Below are 23,097 nucleotides of genomic sequence, written 5' to 3'. Positions count from 1 at the left end.
ATATATAGTGCTAACCACGAAGGGGTAAGTGAGAGGGAGATACAAGCCACCGAAGGCCACACACTCAGGTAAGACCGGATGATCCGGGCTGGCATCCGGATGATCCGAGCATCTTCCGATGATCCGTACTAGGGTCTGGATGATTAGGCTATGGCGAATACTTCTGGTATCCACTGGGCATTTATCCGGATGATCCGTATGGGGGTCCGGATGAGCCGGGCGTCGTTCGGATCGTCCGGGAGGAGGTTTGGATGATCCGTCTAGGTGCAGACTTGCACTTCTTCCAGCTTCTAGACTCCGTCTTTTTCTGTATCCTCTTCCAAGTAGTCATCGCAGATGGTGTAGTCATACATAGGTGTTGGCACTCCTCCTCATCATCCATGAAACTCCGACAATACCTATGTAAGGACATGAGAGGAGTTCCAAGTAGTGTACCATCCTCGAGGGGCACAAGCTGACACATGTAAAGGAGAAGGTTCACCTTTGTATGTATGAAGTAGATGTAGCATGTGTCACATGGCAAAGTGACTCTTGCCATGGTGATGTCCGTGGGATGCTCTATATCAACCCCCCATAAAATAAGAGAAGAGTCACCTAGAAGACGAAGTTCAAGAGACGAGTCACCTCGAAGATAGAGAAGGAGTGGAGAAGATCGTTATGAACGAAGACCCTCTCGAAGGAGAAAGGAATCGGAGAAGAAGGACAAGTACACCAAGAGCTACACAAGAAGAAGACATCAAGCTCATGTTGGTGAATGGGTTTCTGGCTCCGAATCCGACAACGAATCCAAGAGAAGCTACCACTCCAACTCCGACTACAATCAAGATGATTGTGTTGTCGGTCTAGCACTCGTATCCTCCAACTCCTATGACATATTTGATTCACCAAATGAAGGAAGTGTAAGATGCCTCACGGGAAAAAGGTCCCAAGGTATCACACTCCGAATACTTTGACTTTAATAGTGGTGAGGATGACTTACTTAGAGATGATGACTTGCTCTTTGATAAAACTAGTGATGTTAGTCAAAATGAACTTGATAATAATCATGCTAGTCAAGATAAGTCATGTGATGATGATAAGAAAGAGATTGAGCGTCTAACTAAGGGATTAAAAACTCTTAAGTTAGATCATGAATCTACTCTAGAAGATCATAGAGAGCCTGTAAGAACTCATGAGAAGCCACTCTTCAAGAAGTTAAATTTAGAGCAAGAACATGAGTTTCTTAAAGCTATCAATGACGATCTTTGAAAGAAGAGTTCTTCTTATCTAGCCAAACTATTACTCTTGTCTACTTTTGTTCCACAATTTAAACCTAAGCAAACTAGTAACAAAGGCAAGAAAGGTTCTTCATCTAGTAACAACAACACTAAGGCTAAATCTAGTGATGTTGTTTCTAGTAACTCTATTGATTCTACTAATGATTCTCTTTGCCAAGTTAGACTTGAGCAAGAAAATGATTTATTGACAGGAATTATAGATAAAGGTGTCTACAAGAGTTTTGCTGGAAGTGGTGCTGGTAGTGGTGTTGCAAATCCAACACCAAGACCTCCTACTGCAAGATCTCGAAGAGGAACTAGAAATGGTGCTAGTAGTGGTGGAAGAAAGGCTGCTGGAAGAGGAACTGGACGAGCATCTTCTGCATCAGGTGATACTGTGTCTCAATCTTCAAGATCTGCACCAGGTGCTGGGAGAGGTGTTGTACTTACTTTAAGGCCCTTCTCTGCCCCAAGGCAGTATTCTGCATCAACTTCTACCGGTCTCCACCTACTGGTGGTACACACACTAGCTAGATGGCCTATTTCTTAGCTAGTGAAAACCATTGAATGGCTTGATGAGCCATGTAAACTTCTGCTAATGCTACAATGTGTTTTATTTTGGTTTGATGCCACTGCTAAGTCTACTTGATGGTACTTTAATGTCACTTGATGGATATGTTGTTATGTGAAGTGATGTCACCTGATGGATATGTTGTTATGTGAAGTGATCTCATATCTGCATATGCAATGTTGATCATTGTATATTTGATCATTGTTGTTGTCTATAAACAACTAACCCGAAGCATGATATCTCAAATGGAGTTCAACAATGCATAGTGGAGTTCAACAATACATAGTGGAGTTCAACAATGCATAAAGATCTCAAATGCATACTTCATCCTTTGGTCACAGAAGGATGAATAGCTAGCATAACTACTAGGTACATACACAACCAAAGTTCCCAATTACTACAATCATACAACACACAACCATACTTAAAAGTTACTAGGTCATCTTGTTCATTTCTCTATGATGGCATGGATCCCTTTGATCTTGTACGGGAGATTCTCCTCTCCTTCCACAAGCTCAGCAGTATGAAGCTTTAGCCGGCCCTTCTATTCAACATGCTTTTCCTTTTCCTTAGGCAAATTAGCAACCTGAAGCTTCAACTCTAGCTTCTCTTGGGTGAGCTTCTCCTCAGACTTTGTGAGATGTGCATTGTGAGACTCAGCTTTCATCCTAGCTTCACTCAGCAATTCCTTCTCTTTCATATGCTTCAACTTCAGTTTCTGGATGACAGTTGCTTGAGTTGTTGTCAGGTTAACCGTGAGTTGATACTTCTCATTAAGATGCTGGTGATATGCATCTTTCTCTGCCATCTCTCCCTTCATATCAACCACCAGTTCACTTCTGCATTGCTGCTGATATGTTAGGTTAGACTGCAGATAACTGAAATCTAGCACCTTTTTCTCCTGGAAATTCATAAGTTCATGCACATATTTAACTAACTTGTCATAGTTGGCCTCCAGATTGTTCTTCTCTGTCGTCAAATGGTGAATAGTTAAAGCACTTTCAAGATTATCAGTAACCCTAGTACTCTTGCCATCTTCAACCATTGTCGGTAGCTTCAAAAGTGCATTCTCCATTGTTGGGGGCCACTCCTGATCAACCCATTCAACAATCCCACAGTTATCACCTTCTTACAAAAAGATTAAGAAGAGCAAATGAGTTCATACCCCAGGGGCTACTAAACAAGAAAAACACGAGCTAATTGTACCTACCCACAAAATAAAAGCATGTGCATCCCAAAATTACAGCAACATTCAACTAAATACTTTAACTACATTTTGGTACTCAACTACAAAACAAGAGCAAGCTCCAACATATAACTACAAAAGCAAGTTCTCCATCACTACAAAATAAAACCACCATTGAATAAAATGTAATCAGAACAAGAACATATACACTACAAAATAAAACTAGCCTTGAACATAGCCTGTTGCATCATTACAAAAGTGAAACACTACCTAATAATTATTACAACCATATTTTGCATCACTACAAAAGCATTTGCACTACCTAAATCACTACAAGTGCATATTTTAAATCACTACAATTCCATCACTACAAGAGATATGAAACAATGAATAGATCATACCGGCTCTGGCCATGCTAAGAACCTTCTGCCTGTGTATGTTCCGTCAAAGGCAACTTGCCTCTCCGATGCCTTGTCGTGCTTCTCACAGCAGACCATCATATCAAGCTCGAGCCCCTTGTAAGTGGGATCTTTAAGGCTGAAAGGGACATGCAGAAGCTCGTTTAAACACAATCCCCAAATCAAAACCCAGCTAAATCACCCAAATCTGAAACCCTAACCCTAAGCCTAGCTCGAATGAACTAGCGTGCTGAAGCCCGTCGTTGGAATCGATGGAGTGCATGTATGGGCTAGAGGTGGCGTCACTGCTTTTGTCTTCGAAAACCATGGCGGCGGCGGTCGGGGGTGGCGTCTTGCGGTCGGCGATGCGGGCGGCAGGGATGGAGACAGGAGCGAGGAGGAAGAGAGCAGCACGCGGGGAGGGAGACAGGAGCGAGCGGGCCTGCTTAAAGGAGCAAACAGGTCGAGCCGCACCGATCCTAGTCAACACGCAGACGCGTGCCGGTTGGCCAGCATGGCGCCTGACGCGTGTGGCCTGGTCGTCAGTTTCAGCGTCAATGCGTCGAAATAGATAGTTTAGTTCGATTTGTAACGTATAGCCCCAAACTTGATACTGACACGTAAAAATTAGCAATGTTGTTACCAATTCATCATCACGGGCTCAAATGTGATACCACCGTGTAACTTTCTCTAGATATCCTGTACCGCAAGAACTTGCTGTTTCATCCACTTAAAACCCGCTAATGTTGCCAGCCAGCCAGCCAGTTACCATTGACAATCATCACCAATCAGGGGGGCAAAAGTACACTGATAGCCGAACCTGCCCAGGTGACCCTACCGCCGTCTATCCACCATAAGAACACCCCTCCCATGAACGCTCTTGACTGCAGCTCTCCTCTCGTCCACCCCACCGCACCCCGCCCCAATAATATTCTTCTTCCTCGACCTCCCCTCGCCGCCCAAGCCCAACCACTCCAACCAAGGCACCCCGCACCACCACACGCTCGACGGCTTCCGACGACGAGCCACGATCCTCTGCTGGTGCTGGTGCTGCAGGGGGCTCCGCGTCGCGGCCGAGAGCAGCAAGAGGGGGGCGACGACGCGGCTTGAGCTGTGACACATGCCTCTGTGGGGCACCGCGTCCGGGCCACCGCCGCCTGTGGCGGAGGGAGGAGCCGCGGAGGGGTCGGGCGGGTCGTCAGGCGCCGCGGCTATACGGTCGCTGCTGCCTACCAGGCGGCGACTGCGGCTCGACCCGCCATCAAAACTCTACTTCCCATGTACGTATGCGCCATCAAAGCTTCTTCCCTTCTTCTTCCTCCTCTGCTTCTTGGCGGCGCCCAAAACTAACATCTCTCCCGCTACGTTTGGATTGGATTGAATTGGGTTCTTTATTTGATTGCTCTTGGCTCATGAATACTACTATTTGGAGTTGTCGCTGCTTAATTATGTCAAATTTCTGTTTTGGCAAAGTAATTTGGCAACTTAATAATTGATTAATAGATGGACATGTTTGAAAAATAAAGCGCTCCAATTTGCATGAATTAAGTACCTTATATACCTTTTAATCGTGCAGATGAGCCTGGCAAGCAAGTCCGGAGCGCGGTGAGGATCAAGAACGTCAGCAAGTCCCATGTGGCGTTCAAGGTGACAACACTTCTCTCCCTACACTGCTCTCTTCATTAAACTAGGGGATAAAACAATTAAGTCCTTCAATGGATTAAATCCCATAGTTTGTCCTTAAATGCTAGTGGGTTTACTACAGATTTTCCTACCAATCCTGTGCTAGCAATGCTTCATGAAGTTGGTTTGATGTAGCGATAATAAGGTAGTGCACTAATGGAACGCATGTCATATCTGTTTTTTTAGTTCCAAACAACGGCACCAAAGAGCTGCTTCATGAGGCCTCCTGGCGGCATACTTGCTCCAGGAGAAACCATCATAGCTACAGGTAATGCAAAGCTGATTTCCACCTTAGATGTGCATTTCTTTGTTTTTCTTCCCCTCTTTTTTCATTCTTCACCCATTCAATGGCAGTGTTCAAGTTTGTCGAGCACCCTGAGAACAACGAGAAGCCTTTAGATCAGAAGTGCAAGGTCAAGTTCAAGATTATTAGCCTGAAAGTTAAAGGGCCTGTGGAGTATGTCCCAGAATTGGTACATCCTTTTGCCACTTGAGACCGTCCAACCACCTAAAGTCTTATTGTTCTAGTTTCATTTTTTCTAACTTTTACCTACATATGTCACAGTTCGATGAGCAGAAAGACCAGGTTGCAGTTGAGCAAATTCTGCGGGTTGTGTTCTTGGATGCGGAGCGTCCTAGTGCAGTAAGTGACATCAGAGCCCCTCTTTTTCTTTTGCTTACAGTACGATTCTGGGGAGCAGCAAATTCACCTTACACATTTGTGGCAATTTCTTCCTTGAAGCAACTGGACAGACTCAAGCGTCAGCTTGCTGAAGCTGAAGCAGCTCTTGAGGCACGCAAGAAGCCTCCAGAAGACAACAGTCCCCCTATTGTTGGCGAAGGGCTTGTAATCGATGAATGGGTAAGATCAGTGCTCGAGTGTTTTTAATGACAATAATCCAGTCTTTTACTAATGCCCGAGATGAGGCTGTGCACCATGTGATCACATTCTCCACTTTTCCTATTTCAGAAGGAACGAAGAGAGAGATACCTTGCTCGTCAGCAGGTTGAAGAGGTTGATTCGGTATAAACATAGTGCTGAAAAATCCGCGAAACAAAAATGAGGCTTTGTGTAATTAAGATTTAGCTTCATATGCCACATTTCTTCCTGGGACTACATGTAGATAGTCTGTCAGTGCTTGATAATAATATCCTCCGGGATAAATCTTGTACGTGGTGTTCTAGATTTAGATGTGTGATTGTGTTCCATTTCCTACCGCTGTTTCAGTCAGTGCTGGTTCCAATCAATACCAAATGTAATTCTATCTGAAAAGGCACTCGTCAAGGTGTTTAATGGAAGTTCTCTGATCATGTTACACTATTTCCTGGATCAACATCAACATGTTTAGGCAGCTAATATTGTGGCCATATTTTTTGTCAGCTCAGTGCCAATCATTCGGGGAATCTTTCTGTGTAGAGGTCTCTAGTAGTATGTGTTTTCCCCAACAAAACAAGTACTGTAGTTATTAACAAGATACAGTGCCCTTGCTAATAATGATATCTTCTATGTCGTATGCTATTGAGCGCTTTTGAGTTGTCTAACTGACAGGTCTTCCAGGACATGAAACGTTGTGGGCTCAGCATCTGGTTCTTCTCTTTTTATTTGTCCACCTGACCTGTACTGATATAATTGTTCTTGTTCCTTTGCTGATATGATCTGTACTACTAATATAACTGTTGAGCTGGAAGAATTAGGTACAAATACACCTACACCTAACCGAACCGGCCAACCATGGAGGCTGATAATGATGGAGCATTATTCAGCCCTTTGTGGCTCAGAACAACCTGTTGCTTTCTTGGAATTCATGAAGAGCGTTTTTTTAAGAATATTTCCACTTCATAGCCAGATAGACCCTTGACTTTTAAAGCTGAATGGGTGCAACTTGAAGCTTCCGCCACTTGTACTCGCAATATATATTTTCGGGTGATGTCATTTTCATAGAGGCAACGGTGTAATATTCTAGGGAATGTGTGTATTTTCATTTGACGTGACCTTTATTATTTGTGAAGGGTGGTGGTCTCTTGGACTGTCTCAAGATCATACTTTTCTCCCAAGCGCATGGTGCAATTGGATGAATTCTAGGAATTTTCAGATGGCAAGTGTTTACCTTTCCATTCTTTAGTCTTGAGTTACAGTCAAAATGGATTATTCAATGGAGAAATCAGACAACAAGACAGAGACAACATAGGTGCAAAAGGAGCTTTTGACTTTTCATTTGAGATGTGAAGCTGTAATTCAGCGGTACCTCTCACCTGATCTACTTAGCAAGTTAAACTATTTTTTGTTGTGCCTAAATTCCGGTAGCTATGGACTGCATCAGTTCAACATTGCAGCGATTTTTTCTTTCGCTTGAGCTTCTTTGCATCTTCACCAAAACTGTGAAGCTTCCATATTGCTCGAGGGAATTGATCGAATTTGGGTCTTATTAATTTACAGTAATGATAACTGACGAACGTCGGCGGGGAGGGAGATGTCAATCGAACGTTTTTTGTTCTGTGGCAACTTTACCTGGTACTGTAGGAGATGGCAAATCCTGCCATTTTTTTGTTGTAAAATTTATCTCCTTCCCAAAAATTGCCCGCCAACGCCATACAACTAAAGCGTCGGCAAATGCCAACCCTTCCCAGCGAACATTCGCCGGATATTACGGTCTTTAACTTATGGACCATGTCTATTCAGTATGCCCATCAATGTTTGCCCTTTATTTGGGGGAATTGTTTATCCACCAATGGTGGGTTGTGTTCCATGTACCAACCAAACAGTGAATAAATAAGGAGAATAACCTAAACCTCTTTGGCAGATAGCAGGGTTTCGGAGGAGACATTTTCAACTGGAACAACTCGAGAGCTTAAACCTTTATACTCCCTCCGTTCTTAAATATAAGTAGTTTTAGAGATTTTATTAGGAGGCTTACATACGGAGCAAAATGAGTGAATCTCATTCTAAAACACTATGGATTCGTCAACTGCAAAACAATACTCAACTTTTCTTCATCCTCACTGCACTAGTCAACAAAGCACCCACTAAGGGCAGAGGTCCCAAACATACAGAGCCAATACAAGTTGCTAGCCGCAAACATAATTCACATAAACAGGGTTTCACAGCACAAAATCTGGCCTCCACATCAACAGTATATTTCTCATGACAAAATCAGGCCTTCACACAAACAGGATTTTCCAGAACAAAAACAGGTCCAAACTGGCCTTTTGCTTACCTTTGTCGTAAGAAAAACTAGTACAAAATTAATCTGCGAGTTTACGCATGCCGCACAAGTAGAACTCTCGAGAGTAAAAGGTAAGTACAAAGGAATTTTTTCCGTGGAGCACTAGGGAAGTGCAGGGTTGCTTTTATTCTTTCCCTGACAAAAAAGGATTATATGCATCTGCAAGAACAGACTTTGGTGGAAGGTACCACTACTGGCCTTAGCTTAGCTTCTGTATATGCCGCAAACAAAATCATATCTCCTTTGACTATATGCCGCTCGAGTCTCTACCGAAGATGAAGCGACGGCCCCAGTCAGATATCACCAGTGCCCTCGTGCGCCAGCTTATTTGTTTGCTGAACTCATAGCAAAGAGAAGGGAAAAACCAAGTGTTAAGTTATATACTGTACAAGGGTGGGTGATTGCAAAGTCCGAGTTTCTCATCATCAGAAAGGAAACAAACACTTACGTTGCGTAGACGGAATACCAGAGCCACTGTGAGCTGTGGCCGATGGAGACCCAGTCACCAGGGAGCTGTGCAGCGGTTTGCTCCCCTCCTAGTGGGGCAAACTGGCCTAAATGCCTGTACCTGGAGGAATCAGCAAAGCAATAGCATCAGCCAACAGACAAGAAAGAAAATAAGACAACCAGGTATGAAGAACAGTTGCAGATGCATCCAGCCTAAACTATTCTGTTATCGACATATTTTGATCTCTAATTTTCTTTTCAACTGCTTCCCAGATTCAGCTTATAAGTGTTAGCAGTTACAGTACTACTTTGCATGAAGAACTACGTGCATTCTCATCAGAATGAAGATAAAGAGATGCTTATTTAAAGAAATGAGCTGACGAATGATGCAAAATAGGCACCTGAAGGGGTTGAAACGATGACGGCCTTCTCCCCTAATGCGGATCGGACCTTCAGGATTTTCTTCAGCAGCCTGCATCTTGTTAAAGCACGTCGCAAGATACTGTCCTTGCTGTGCAGCAACCTGACAGAACAAACTAGTTAGAACTAAAAAGGCGATGAATTGTAGCTGAAATGGTTGCTTTGAAATTTGTACACTGTACAATTCCTATAGAGAAAGAAAAGGGAAACCTGAGCTGTTGCAGGTAGATTCTTGACTTGTGAATCCACAAGTGAAAGAGCCTTCTTAAACTCTTCAATGCTTAGATCTACAGATTCCTTTTCAGTGTCACCTTTGCCAGTTCTTATTAAATCTGCAATTCCGTTCATTTGCTTGCTCTTCATGTATAGTTTTACTTGCGGATACCTCACGTAGATATCCTCCAGGATGTCTTGGATTTCTTTCACAGTCAAGGTTCCAGATTTATCTTTGTCTGCAACTCTGAATATTTCTGAGATGTCCTCCTGCAAGATTGGACACCAAGAACATAAATTCCTGACTGGTACCAAATACAATTCGGAAATGATCAACAAAGTCATTATGATGTATTGATATGTAGATATAATGCACCAAAAAAGGATATGGATACGGTAGCACTGGATTGTTCTAAACAGCTAATCTAGCAGTTCAAGTATCCTAGCGAAAGTATCCAACAATACATATCAAATATGCTTGTAGCATTAATGTGAATCCCCATCTACCACACATACAATGAAGATAGTCTCAAGAATGTTACTAGTTAAATGACACATAGGGGTTTGAGAAGAAAACCCTTTTTCTATCCACATGGAAAACAATAGGGCAGAATCACAGCACCAAAACGAACACATAACAAATTCTATTGCATACCATTACTCTCCGCTGGTTTATGGTAGCACAGTCACCTACTGCATAGACATCATCACATTCACGCACCCTTAGCCATTCATCAGTAGCAAGGACACGACGATTGGCCTGTATATGTAGAGAAATGATTCATTGCTAGCTGAACTGACAGAACGAGACATAGCAAACTAAAAACAGGTCTACATACCTGTCCAATTTGTTTCATGAAGTCCACAACGAATGGGCGGGTTCCAATACCGGTGGACCAGACAGCCATTCCGTAAGGAACTGCAATATCGCCAGTAGCTGGATTTTGCATGGTAATTGCATCTTTAGAAACCTTCACAACTTTATATCCAGTTTTAACATCAATGCCATCCCTCCCAAACTTGTCCTCGGCAAAGTTGGTAATTCTCTTGTCGAACCTTTTTCAATGAAGAAACAATTGTTATTTTGTTAGCCTAGGAAGTAATGTTACATCATACATGAGGTGATGACGTGTTTCCAAACTGTTGGGGAGTAGATTACATGAGCAAAAAGGTGGCAATCTAGTGTAAAGCAGTAGGACCTTTCAGTTCATAAAGCATTAAAAGTAAGAGGGGACTGGTTTGGCCTTACATAGTCAGTATGTGATCTGCAGCTTCGATCAGTGATATCTTGACAAGATGCTGAATGGAAGGATAGAGCTTGGATAGATCTTCAGTAACAAAATCATGCAACTCTGCTGCAAATTCAACGCCCGTAGGTCCACCCCCCACAACAACAAAGTGAAGGTTCTTCTTCCTCTCTTCTTCATTAAGGTATGGGAGGCTTGCCTTCTCAAAGCAGTCCATCACGCTCCTTCGGATCTTTTGGGCATCCTCTACTTCCTGTGAATATGATAGGACCATATGAGGAGAGCTATAAGGGCAGAAGCTTAGAAATAACTAACATGCAGTAAGATCATTTAACAAGACTAACATAACTATTTATCTTACGCAACATAACTGAATGGTTTGAACCAGGTTCATTCCTTTTGTCAGAAGTGCATATAAATAAAGCAGATTAATGTAGTTATTGACCTAAAAATGGTGGCAAATTTATTTCACACAAACCATACGAAAGCTTACCTTCAGAAAGTGGCAATTCTCTGTCACACCGGGAGTATTGAATGTGTTAGACCTAGCTCCAACTGCTACCACCAGATAGTCATAGTCAACTAAGAACTCTCCATTTCCATCAAGATTTGTCCCCACATTTGAGCGGCAATGAATCTTTTTGTTTGCTGGATCAATCTTGAAGCACTCTGCTTCCCAGAATTTGAAGTCTCCACCTTTCTGTCAGAGTATTACGAACGAGAGTACGAACGTTAATTCATTCGGCACATAATTAATCATCTGACTGAGCTATGAACGGATGTAGTGTTCAAGTATGAAATATGACTATTCGCTAACAGGTCAAACTTGTAGATAACAAGCTTAACTATTGGGACTCAAGATAGGTGTTAAGCAAGATGAGCAAGGTCAGGAATTTTGCTGTACCATTGCAAAAACAAACCATTCCAGTATTTGGAGTGTATGGCATTCAGCAGGTTGTGAAAAAAGTAATAGTTCTAGAATTGTTCAACAAGTTTCCTGAAATTTATGGAAGCAATCATACCTTCTCCAGAATCCTACGGATTGGCTCAACAACACTCCTTGGTTCAACTGTTCCACAGGTAACACTTGGGAGCAAGGGTGTGAATGCAAAGTAGTTCCGAGGTGAAATGACCTGGACATCATACAGTTTGCTATCAAGATTCCTCAGGAATGTGGTGCCAGCCCAGCCAGTTCCAAGAACCACTACTTTCTTCTTTTTAAATCCTTGGGGCTGGTCCGGCTGAGAATCCGCATATGCGACGAGGCCTCCTCCACTACTGCAAATTCGGCAGACCAAAAATCAGCAGGTTTGCAAATAGGACAGTTGTTCTAGCAATGCAAAACATTTAGAAGTTCTTGGAATTATTCAGCCATCTTAAATGTCCTCATTTGTGGTTCTACATTGAAGCCACCCTTAATAAAAAAAACTGTAAGATAGCTGTTCTAGTAAATACAAATCATTTAGGAATTCATGAACTAAGTTTTTATGAACCTCATTGGTGTGTTTTACATCGAAGCCACCGCTTACCGAAAAATATTCTTTAAGTTGTGACTGAATTACATCACTCCAAGTAATAAAAACGTTAAAATAGATCAAGTCAAGGACAATATAGTATTTTCAAGAAAAGAGGGAGTGCGCCTGGTCTTTGCATAGACAGGGACAATTATATATGCTCGGAAAATTAATCCTATAGCCCAATCATCTACCATTGTCTTCTTCTTCTGTGAAGGAACCAATGTCAGTTTTAACAGCTACACTTATGTATACCTGGTAGCAGGAGCACTCCATGTCTTGCAGCTTTGCACAAAAATATGTATTTTGTGATCGTTTTGGATCCACACAACACAGGACTTACATACAGGCAAAACAGTCATACGGCATACTCTCTCCGTCCCAAAATAAGTGTCTTAAGCTTAATACAATTTTGTACTAGAGCTAGTACAAAGTTAAGACAGTTATTTTGGAACAGGGGTTACATATAAAATTCATTTAGACATTGCAGAGAAACAAATAAAAAGCATGTTGCAGCCGAATCATTAACCAAGAAAATCAAGGAACTAAAGAAATGCACTCCATTATTCAGAAGTCCAGCATTTGCCTAACAGTCCAATAGCACACATAAAATGGCAATCATCACATGGCACCAAATCATAATGTATTCACGACCCCGCTCTTAAATATTCCAAGTAGAAGTATTGTTTTATAGAAAATAGGCATAAGTGGCATTAGAAAAATACTGAAACCAGGACGAAGAAATCAAGGGCAATTTTTCTTCTTGTTGGTCTCATGGACCATGGCAGAATATTCAGCAAGTATACGAGGTCCACCGTGACGTGGGGGACACATCAGATTCGAGAAGTAGCTGGAAAACGAGGGCCCGGTCGAAACAGGTGGCAAGAAGGATTAGTTTAGTTTAACCAACTATTTTCTTTCCATTTGTTTTATTTTTGCGGGTAATTTTCTTCCCATTTCATCAGGATAAAAGAAATAACTACTCCCTCCGTCCGAAAATACTTGTCTGTATCTAGACTTATTTTAGTTATAGATACATCCATTATATCCATTTCTAGGACAAGTATTTCCCGACGGAGGGAGTATATTCTTATATTTTTCCCTTGATTTGTACTAGCATTCCGAAATCTGGTTAAAAAACAGAGCTACCCTCTGATGGAGAATCGATTTACTCCCGTTGATACGCGAGGTGATCTCGAACTGAGACAACAGTTTGAGCGGCTCGGAGGATGAGAAACCGCAGCAACTACCGAACATTTCTATCCCGGAAGGGATCCACAAACGAAACGACGAAGCCACCGAGTACTTCTCCGAGAAAAAATGACAGGAGGCTCCAAAAATTCGTGCCCGACATTCGCGAAAATGCTGCTGCAGCCTAGAGGCCACACGAGGTATGCAGTAGCAGCAGATCCGATCGAAATTCCCAAGCCCCGGGGCCAAGACGAGGGAAATGGAAATTAGTGGGCGGAGAAAGGGGAAGGAAGGGGGGAGGTACCTTGCGGCGAGGACGACGACGAGGCCGGTGAAGGTGGGGCGGTTGTTGAAGGCCCGGGACGCGCTCTCCCACGCGAACGCCGTCCACCTCATCTTCCTCCCTCCGGTACGCTTTGCTCTTCCTCCGGGGCTCCGGTGATCCTGGAACGTACTGGCGGCGGCGGCAGCAGGAGTAGAAGAAGAAAAAGAAATGGCCACCTCGCTCGCTCGCCTCGCCCGTGAACTGTTTATATGCTGCTAGTACGCGTCTGCACTTTTTTCTTGCCGTGGTTGGCGCCGTGTTGGTGCCGGTGCGGCGAGGGGTTGGTGTGACTGCTGGGCGGGCCCGGACGGGCGGAGGGAACATGGGTCGTCAGTTCCGGACCTGTGGTAGACACACGTGGTTGGCGTGCTAAAGCGGCCTCGCCCAACGCCCCTTCGCTCCCTCCCTCCTTCCTCTCAATCACTTTGGGCGTGTTTGGTTCGTTTGTATTGCATCTGGCTCGCATCCATCATGCAAAATATAGATTGTTTGGTATGCTGTATGTGTAGTTGGACCTGGCCCGACAGATGCAAAAAACGCCTCCGGGCCAGGCTGCGGGGAAACGCAAGTTCGGGCCGTTTCCGCGAGCCTGCACCCGCGCGTGCAGCGACCCGCGCGTGCATCGCTCTCGCCTGGAGGATAGGGTTCCCTCCCGACGCATCGCTCTCGTCCTACGCGCCGCTCTCGTCCTCGCGCCGCGCCGCGCTCCCGTCCCCGCCCCCGCCCCCGCCCCGGCGAGCCGCTCCCGTCCCCGCCCCCGCCCCGGCGAGCCGCTCCCGTCCCCCCGCGACCGAATCTCCTGCGGCGCCGTCCCCCTCCAACTCCAATGGTGAACCCGTCGGAGCTCTACCACCGGATCCTCGACGTCCCCAGGGGCACCTCGTTGCAGGGGCTCCGCGCCGCGTACAAGGGCCTCGCCAGGAAATGGCACCCCGACAAGCACCCGCCGGCCTCCAAGCCCGAGGCCGAGGCGCGCTTCAAGGCCATCACCGAGGCCTACGAGGTGAGTGCCCCGCCGCCTCTTCCCCGGGCACCTCCCTGCGTGCGCGCGTCGCCGCCGTGGGAATCGCGTTCTTGATTCGCTGTGCTCGCGCGCGTCGGCGTGGGCTTCCTTTGGTTGTGCAGGCGCTCCTAGACCAGCAGGAGAACAGGGCGGTGTTCGGGGTGTGCAACGACGACCGGGCCAGCGAGATGTTCGGGACGTTCGGCTCCGGAGGCGGCGGCGGCGCGCGCATGGCGAGGACGCGCAGCGACGACTTCTCCATGAGGAGCGCGCCCGCCACGCCGGCCAGGGAGTTCACCAAGGTCTACAGCTCCGGCAACACGGGCGGGCGCCGCGCCTTCGCCGAGTTCTTCAGCTCCATCATGCGCAAGGCGCTGCCGCTGGAGCGCACCCTCGAGTGCAAGCTGGAGGAGCTCTGCCGGGGCAGCAAGAAGCAGGTCAAGTTCACCCGCGACGTCGTCACCAAGAACGGGTACTGCTCGTATGGAATGTAACTTGAATATGTGAACTTTTAAGATGTATAATATGTGAACTTTTAAGATGTACTGGATTAATATGGATGTGTGGCCCTATAATATGTGAATTTTTAAGATGTATTGGATATTGATTTATGTGTATCGGATATTGATTTATGTGTATTGGATATTGATTGTATCATAAGCTGCTTCTATACCGTACAAACAAACAAGATGCTGCCAATTTTTTAAATTACTTCAACCATATTCTTTCATTATTTCAATCATCAAAGATATTACCAAAACTATCTTGTAATTATTTTATATCTGTTCGACATCATACAACCCACCAAACAATATCTGTTGTATGTTGCATCTCTCATACAACCCAAGATGCAATATACCAAACAAAATCTGAGTTGAACCCAGCTCGTATCATGCACCCAACCAAACACACATCTCATTTTTATTTTGCATCAGGTCAACCAGGCCAGGACCACCCAAGCTCCTTCATGCAATGCATCCTGGATGCACCCAGGCAACCAAACACGCCCAATGTATCCGACGGCTAGCGCGAGAGGGATCGATCCTGCCTGCCCACTGTCGCTGGAGATGGACGAACCCCGACGGCGACACGTCGGTGCATGGTCCGTCCAGGACAGGCCGCCACCACCAGTTGGCGCATCCGCGCTGTCCCTGTGGAACACACGCCTCCTCACTTGTCATTTTTTCCAAAGTTTTTTGTTTGGATTTGTCATTTCATTTCCCCCGACATGGGTAGGGATTGGGACATCCGCGTGACACCACCCCCCCCCCCCCCCCGTCGTCGCTCCTCGCGACTCGGGGGCGAACCCTCCTGCCGCCGGCGGACCCCTCTCCGCCCTTCCACCCGCTTCGTTGCTGTCGGAGGGGATGCCGACAAAGCCGCACGCGCCCCGGGGATGGCTATGGCGGGATCTCGGGCTCTGGCTTTGGCGGCGGGATCGCGGGCTCGGTCGGCGTTGCCCCGCGGGCTATGGTGCTGCGGGATCTGGCCCGCCCGGGCTGCCATGGCGGATTCGGGGCGCGCGACCAGTAGGGAGCGGCGATTGAGCGCGTCTGCGGTGGCAGGGGCGTTGTCTGCGGCAGCCACGGTTTCGGTGGTGTCGGCTCCGATCAGGGGGCGGTGCACCTGGTTATAGTCAGCCGGCGGTGGCTGCTATGGCGGCCGGCGACACCAGATCTGTCCGCTGTCCTCCAGCCCTCATTTGTGGGCCTCTCTCCTGTGAACTTGACGGTGCCGACGTTTGCCGGAGCCCTACATGCGGGTGAAGCCGGTGGAGGAGATTCGGATTGGGGGAAACCCCTTGGTTGGCCCAGGCCGGCCTCGCCGACGAAGACGCTCAAGGGCGCCATTTTTCTTTTTTGAAGACATCGGTATACATCTGCTCCTGTGCTCCCCCTCCTTGCCTCTCGAGTGAAAATCCTAACTCCGGTGGAGTTGTCAAGTCATGCCTGGCCGACAGGTGCTACGCTGAGTCATGCCTAGTTGGCAGGTGCTACGCACGGCAGATCTCCCGGAGTTTTCGTAGTTGGACGGTTGAGCGCAGGGCGGTGGCGTCGTTGGGCGCCGTGGTGGCGTCGACGGATGATTGGACTAGCAGAGATGATGCGGATCTCTTTCCTGAATATGGATCAGTGGTTCGAGGAGGATGGCGACTCATAAAACGTGTGCGTGAGGTGTGCGTTTTAGGTGTGCTGCACCTGCTGTTGTTTCCGATACGTTATGTGGATGGATTGGAAACAACACCGGTCTTAGATATGTGGAGTGAGAGCACTCCATATTATCAAGTTTGTAGGTGTGAGTGATGGCTTTGGGCGAATTGATGTATACTCTTGTTAGACCTTTGTGGAATAATTAATAAGTTGGTTGCATGCATCGATTGATGCAGAAGCCGGTGGTTTGACCTCCTTTTCTAAAAAAAATAAAATTCCCCCAACTTTTAAACGCAAAAGGGCGGTAATCAACAGCAGACCAATGCACTAAGCTGAGATGGTAAAAAACACTAGTAGCTGATTCCTGACTTGGGTCCCAAGAAGATGGAAGGGTATATTCGTCTCGTCTGGCTCCTCTCTTTCTAGAACGTGCATAGGGCGCCACCCAACCGCTGGAGAACACAGCGAAGCGGAGAGAGAGAGACACACGCAGACGCAGACGCAGACGCAGGCGGCGAATCCTACGAAGAGCTGGCTGGCTGGCTGGCTGGATCCATCCCTGACGTCCGGGCCAAGAAAGAAAGATTCCGGAGGAGGAGGCGGGCACCGGCAAAATACCAAGTACTAGTACAACGTACGGGATACGCCCGCGCCGTTTGGTGGCCTGGCCACGTTCTCCAGACCAGATGGACGGACACGCGCATGCCGGTGAGAACGTGGATCACAGAGGCAGCAACAACGGCTTCCTTCCTCCCCCTTCCTTGACCACCGCCGTTCACCAGCCGTACGTGACGTGCGCCACATGCCGCGCAAAAGAGTCCTCCTTGGTTGGTCGCCGCTTCGTTGTCGGCTGCGATTGCGGGAAGCCGAGCGCACGGACAAAAACCATAGCCTCGGCGAAAACGGACAAGCGTTCGTTGTTTGTTCGTTCGTGACGATTTAAATTGGGAAAAGATAATGTCCATACCTTTGCAAACCGCTCATACATATGGATCTATGTCAGTTTATGTTTTTTATTAATTTTAGTATTTTTAACAGTTTTTTATGGTTGGCGTGTGGGCATTTAAACATTTGGTCCACACGCCCGTTTCTTTTCTCAGCAGGAATGTTTTTAAAAATTTTGGATTAAAAATATTTTATCTTCTAAATAAAAATCCAATTAAAAAATCCGTCTTCATAATTAAATCCGTCTCGACGAGATCTTCCAAATTAGATTCATGTTGATATGTTTAGATAAAAAAAAAATTAGGCAACAGTTGTCATGGTGTTACACTGTAGTTGCCATAGTGTTTACAGTACAGTTGCCATGACATGTTCTATCTATTTTTTTCTTCTAGATTTATAGATATCGTTATATTTTCAACTATTTTAAGGTAATTTTTATTAACTAGCAAAAGAGCCCGTGCGTTGTAACGAGAGAGAAAATAACACACGCTCTGAGCGCAATATATTTTCACATGGCGTCACATTTGTGTTGCCGGCGATGGCCTCAGTGCTCACACAACAAAAACGTGTTTGAATATACAGTCACTCAGAATAAGATGAGAAATATGTTGTTTCTTCTCACGAGGTTTTCCAAAGGTGTGCATATGTGGTTAATGATGTTTTATTTCCTCTCAATTTGGTTTTAATTTAATGGATGTTTATTGCAATTCGTATCGTCGTCGGAAATAGAGAAAAAAAGGACCGTGCACTACAGATTAAGTTTGCACCAAAAATAATATTTAAGAAGTATTCAACAGCAAAAAATAACATCCTATTTAGGTTCTACACATTTTTTTAATCAAATTTCTATATATGTTAAAATCGAAGTTACGGTTTAAAAAATATGGATAATTTTGTTTTAGATAAAATATGGATTGATTAACTGAAAAATCAGGTTTTTTTTGTTAAAACGAAAAAACGTTCCGACTGACTTAAATATGGAGGGCGGGTTGATTACCTGAAACATCAGGGGGTTTTCTAAAAAATAAAAAATAAACAATTCATTTTCTGACTTAAATCCGGACTGCGGGTTGATTACCTGAAACATCAGGGGGTTTGCCAAAAAATGCAAAAAAAACATTCGTTTTCTGACTTAAATTCGGACTACGGGTTGATTTCAGGCAACATCAGGGGCTTTTTTATAAAAATGACACGATGGACGACAGAAGCTGCCGACGCTTTATTATTAGGAAGAGATTAACCATGGTAGTTTCTACTAATTAACCATGACAAATTTAATGCATGGATCATGGCAATTTTTTGTAATCCATCACAACAAATTTAATTTATAGATCATGGCAATTTTAGAATTTTGACCATGATCCATGAAATTCTTTTTTTACCAGAAGTTGTCATGATGTTTACACTGTAGTTGTCAAGTGTTTACACTAAAGTTATCATGGCATGTTCTACCTATTTTTTTTAAATTTAAAGCTACCGCTATATTTTTTAACTACTTTATACGGTAATTTTTATTAATTGACCATGGCAACATTTTCACCATGACAATTTTAGTTTATGATTCATGGTAAGTCTAGGCTTTTAATTCCCCGTTTTATAATATGTTAAAATTTAGTTTTAAATGTAGAAGAAAAAATAGATGAAACATGTCCTGACAACTTTAATATAAACATCATAAAACTACAGTGTAACATCATGGCAACTGTTGCCCGACAAAAAAATTTTATCGAAACAATATTAACATGAGATCTAGTTTTGAAGATCTCGTCGCGATGGATATAATGGTGAAAACGGATATTCAATCGGATTTTTCATTTATAAGATAAAACATTTTAAAAACTAAAAATCCAAAAAAATACCCACATGCATGCATGCGATGTGAGCGTTAGCTGTTTTGCCCACACGCACCCATGTGGGTTGTTTCCTTTATACATCACATGGGGCGTATGGGCAAAACCCCTTAACGCCCACACGTGTGAGCGTTATCAAGACCCTTTAAATTTCCAAAAACTAACGCCCACACGTGTAGACGTTTGCAATTTGCCCACACGCCTTCGTTATCACTCATTTTGCCACGTCAAAACAAATGACATCGACGAGAATTTTTTTGACTTTTGGCTTAAAATATTTATCTTCTAATTAAAAAATCCAATTAAAATTTGTTTTCACCATTAAATCCGTCTCACCGAGATCATCAAAACTAGATCCCATGTTGATATGTTTCGATGAAAAAAAATTGGACAATAGTTGCCATAGTGTTTATACTAAAGTTGTCATGACATGTACTATCTATTTTCTCTTCTACATTTAAATATATCGTTATATTTTTCAACTATTATTTATGGCAATTTTTATTAATTGACCATGACAATTTTTAGTAATGTTAATGCATGGATTATGGCAATTCTTTACTAATCCATCAAAATTTACTTTTAAAGGTATAAGAAAAAATACCTAAAACATATCATATCATGACAACTTCAGTGTAAACACCATGGCAATTCATGTGCAATAGACATGACAACTTCTAACCCCAAAAAAAGATGTCGAAACATATTGATATGATCTAGTTTTGAAGATCTCGTCGTGATGAATTTAATGGTGAAATCTTATCTTCAATCGGATTATTCATTTATGATATAAAACATTTTAAAAACTCGAAATCAAGAAAATCTGCGCATGCATGCATGCGGTGACGTGACGCAATATGTGTGTTGTAGGCGTGTGGACGGATGTTGCTCCCACCACACGTGTGGGCGTTATCGCGACTCTTTAAATTTATGTCGGGTTTACAAGTGTGAGGCGCGCACTGATGGTGAATGTCGCATGGGAAATAAAAAAATTTCTACGCGCACGAAGACCTATCATGGTGATGTCCATCTACGAGAGGGGATGAGTGATCTACGTACCCTTGTCGACCGTACAACAGAAGCGTTAGTGAACGCGGTTGATGTAGTGGAACGTCCTCACGTCCCTCGATCCGCCCCGCGAACTATCCCGCGATCAGTCCCACGATCTAGTGCCGAACGGACGGCACCTCCGTGTTCAGCACACGTACAACTCGACGATGATCTCGGCCTTCTTGATCCAGCAAGAGAGACGGAGAGGTAGAAGAGTTCTCCGGCAGCGTGACGGCGCTCCGGAGGTTGGTGATGATCTCGTCTCAGCAGGGCTCCGCCCGAGCTCCGCAAAAACGCGATCTAGAGGAAAAACCGTGGAGGTATGTGGTCGGGCTGCCGTGGAAAAGTCGTCTCAAATCAGCCCTAAAACCTTCGTATATATAGGTGGGAGAGGGGGGACCTTGCCTTGGGGCTCAAGGAGCCCCAAGGGGGTCGGCCGAGCCAAAGGGGGGGAAGGACTCCCCCCCAAACCGAGTCCTACTTGGTTTGGTGGGTGGAGTCCTTCTTTCCTTTCCCACCTCCTCCTTTTTTTCTCTTTGATTTTTCTTCCAATGCGCATAGGGCCCTTTTGGGCTGTCCCACGAGCCCACTAAGGGCTGATGCGCCACCCTCAAGGCCTATGGGCTTCCCCGGGGTGGGTTGCCCCCCGGTGAACTCCCGGAACCCATTCGTCATTCCCGGTACATTTCCGGTAACTCCGAAAACCTTTCGGTAATCAAATGAGGTCATCCTATATATCAATCTTCGTTTCCGGACCATTCCGGAAACCCTCGTGACGTCCGTGATCTCATCCGGGACTCCGAACAACATTTGGTAACCAACCATATAACTCAAATACGCATAAAACAACGTCGAACCTTAAGTGTGCAGACCCTGCGGGTTCGAGAACTATGTAGACATGACCCGAGAGACTCCTAGGTCAATATCCAATAGCGGGACCTGGATGCCCATATTGGATCCTACATATTCTACGAAGATCTTATCGTTTGAACCTCAGTGCCAAGGATTCATATAATCCCGTATGTCATTCCCCTTGTCCTTCGGTATGTTACTTGCCCGAGATTCGATCGTCAGTATCCGCATACCTATTTCAATCTCGTTTACCGGCAAGTCTCTTTACTCGTTCCGTAATACAAGATCCCGCAACTTACACTAAGTTACATTGCTTGCAAGGCTTGTGTGTGATGTTGTATTACCGAGTGGGCCCCGAGATACCTCTCCGTCACATGGAGTGACAAATCCCAGTCTTGATCCATACTAACTCAACGAACACCTTCGGAGATACATGTAGAGCATCTTTATAGTCACCCAGTTACGTTGCGACGTTTGATACACACAAAGTATTCCTCCGGTGTTAGTAAGTTATATGATCTCATGGTCATAGGAACAAATACTTGACACGCAGAAAACAGTAGCAACAAAATGACACGATCAACATGCTACGTCTATTAGTTTGGGTCTAGTCCATCACGTGATTCTACTAATGACGTGATCCAGTTATCAAGCAACAACACCTTGTTCATAATCAGAAGACACTGACTATCTTTGATCAACTTGCTGGCCAACTAGAGGCTTGCTAGGGAAAGTGTTTTGTCTATGTATCCACACATGTAAATGAGTCTTCATTCAATACAATTATAGCATGGATAATAAACGATTATCTTGATATAGGAGTTATAATAATAACTATATTTATTATTGCCTCTAGGGCATAATTCCAACAGTATCCCACTTGCACTAGAGTCAATAATCCAGCCCTCACATCATCATGCGAATTACATTGTAATAAATCTAACACCCATACAGTTCTGGTGTTGATCATGCTTTGGCCGTGGAAGAGGTTTAGTCAGCGGGTCTGCTACATTCAGATCCGTGTGCACTTTGCATATATTTACGTCCTCTCCTTCGACGTAGTCGCGGATGAGGTTGAAGCGTCGTTTGATGTGTCTGGACTTCTTGTGAAACCGTGGTTCCTTTGCTAAGGCAATGGCACCCGTGTTGTCACAGAACAAGGTTATTGGATTCAGTGCGCTTGGCACCACTCCAAGATCCTTCATGAACTTCTTCATCCAGAGACCCTCCTTAGCCGCCTCCGAGGCAGCCATGTACTCCGCTTCACATGTAGAATCTGCTACGACGCTTTGCTTGGAACTGCACCAGCTTACCGCACCCCCATTAAGAATAAATACGTATCCGGTTTGCGACTTAGAGTCGTCCGGATCGGTGTCAAAGCTTGCATCAACGTAACCTTTTACGGCGAGCTCTTCGTCACCTCCATTCACGAGAAACATCTCCTTAGTCCTTTTCAGGTACTTCAGGATATTCTTGACCGCTGTCCAGTGATCCACTCCTGGATTACTCTGGAACCTACCTGCCATACTTATGGCCAGGCTAACGTCCGGTATAGTGCACAACATTGCATAC

At 44.8% G+C, this 23,097-nt stretch overlaps 3 protein-coding genes across 3 annotated transcripts; 2 read left to right on the top strand and 1 right to left on the bottom strand.

Moving 5' to 3' along the window:
• Positions 1–4,174: 4,174 nt before the first annotated feature.
• On the top strand, positions 4,175–6,415 carry LOC123412089 (vesicle-associated protein 4-1-like). Its single transcript, XM_045105036.1, has 7 exons — positions 4,175–4,691; positions 4,988–5,058; positions 5,281–5,362; positions 5,449–5,567; positions 5,660–5,737; positions 5,837–5,956; positions 6,065–6,415. The coding sequence occupies exons 1-7, from the start codon at positions 4,532–4,534 to the stop codon at positions 6,122–6,124; spliced, it is 690 nt and encodes a 229-aa protein (XP_044960971.1). The 5' UTR covers positions 4,175–4,531; the 3' UTR covers positions 6,125–6,415.
• Positions 6,416–8,191: 1,776 nt separating this feature from the next.
• On the bottom strand, positions 8,192–13,900 carry LOC123409722 (external alternative NAD(P)H-ubiquinone oxidoreductase B2, mitochondrial-like). The gene is made up of 10 exons (XM_045102582.1): positions 13,655–13,900; positions 11,668–11,923; positions 11,139–11,345; positions 10,648–10,898; positions 10,238–10,454; positions 10,054–10,158; positions 9,396–9,668; positions 9,167–9,288; positions 8,767–8,886; positions 8,192–8,653 (listed from the first exon to the last, which is right to left on the bottom strand). Exons 1-10 carry the CDS (start codon positions 13,744–13,746, stop codon positions 8,566–8,568), a joined length of 1,731 nt encoding a protein of 576 aa, XP_044958517.1. The 5' UTR covers positions 13,747–13,900; the 3' UTR covers positions 8,192–8,565.
• Positions 13,901–14,501: 601 nt separating this feature from the next.
• Positions 14,502–15,172, top strand: LOC123408964 (dnaJ homolog subfamily B member 3-like). The gene is made up of 2 exons (XM_045101982.1): positions 14,502–14,678; positions 14,801–15,172. The coding sequence occupies exons 1-2, from the start codon at positions 14,502–14,504 to the stop codon at positions 15,170–15,172; spliced, it is 549 nt and encodes a 182-aa protein (XP_044957917.1).
• Positions 15,173–23,097: the final 7,925 nt, after the last annotated feature.

Source organism: Hordeum vulgare, chromosome 7H (genome assembly GCF_904849725.1).
Source record: "Hordeum vulgare subsp. vulgare chromosome 7H, MorexV3_pseudomolecules_assembly, whole genome shotgun sequence".
Classification (NCBI taxonomy): domain Eukaryota; kingdom Viridiplantae; phylum Streptophyta; class Magnoliopsida; order Poales; family Poaceae; genus Hordeum; species Hordeum vulgare.
Note: the sequence above shows the minus strand (reverse complement) of the source record. Positions and strands in the feature narration are given on the sequence as shown.

Bases quoted from the DNA above. Each gene is read 5' to 3' on its own strand.
- LOC123412089 (XM_045105036.1), top strand. From the start codon at position 4,532: ATGCCTCTGTGGGGCACCGCGTCCGGGCCACCGCCGCCTGTGGCGGAG. The intron at 5,363-5,448 runs GTAATGCAAAGC...ATTCAATGGCAG, and splicing joins AGAAACCATCATAGCTACAG to TGTTCAAGTTTGTCGAGCAC. The intron at 5,568-5,659 runs GTACATCCTTTT...CATATGTCACAG, and splicing joins TGGAGTATGTCCCAGAATTG to TTCGATGAGCAGAAAGACCA.
- LOC123409722 (XM_045102582.1), bottom strand. From the start codon at position 13,746: ATGAGGTGGACGGCGTTCGCGTGGGAGAGCGCGTCCCGGGCCTTCAAC. The intron at 10,455-10,647 runs GTAAGGCCAAAC...TCATTGAAAAAG, and splicing joins GCAGATCACATACTGACTAT to GTTCGACAAGAGAATTACCA. The intron at 8,654-8,766 runs GTAAGTGTTTGT...CTATGAGTTCAG, and splicing joins TGGTATTCCGTCTACGCAAC to CAAACAAATAAGCTGGCGCA.
- LOC123408964 (XM_045101982.1), top strand. From the start codon at position 14,502: ATGGTGAACCCGTCGGAGCTCTACCACCGGATCCTCGACGTCCCCAGG. The intron at 14,679-14,800 runs GTGAGTGCCCCG...TTGGTTGTGCAG, and splicing joins CCATCACCGAGGCCTACGAG to GCGCTCCTAGACCAGCAGGA.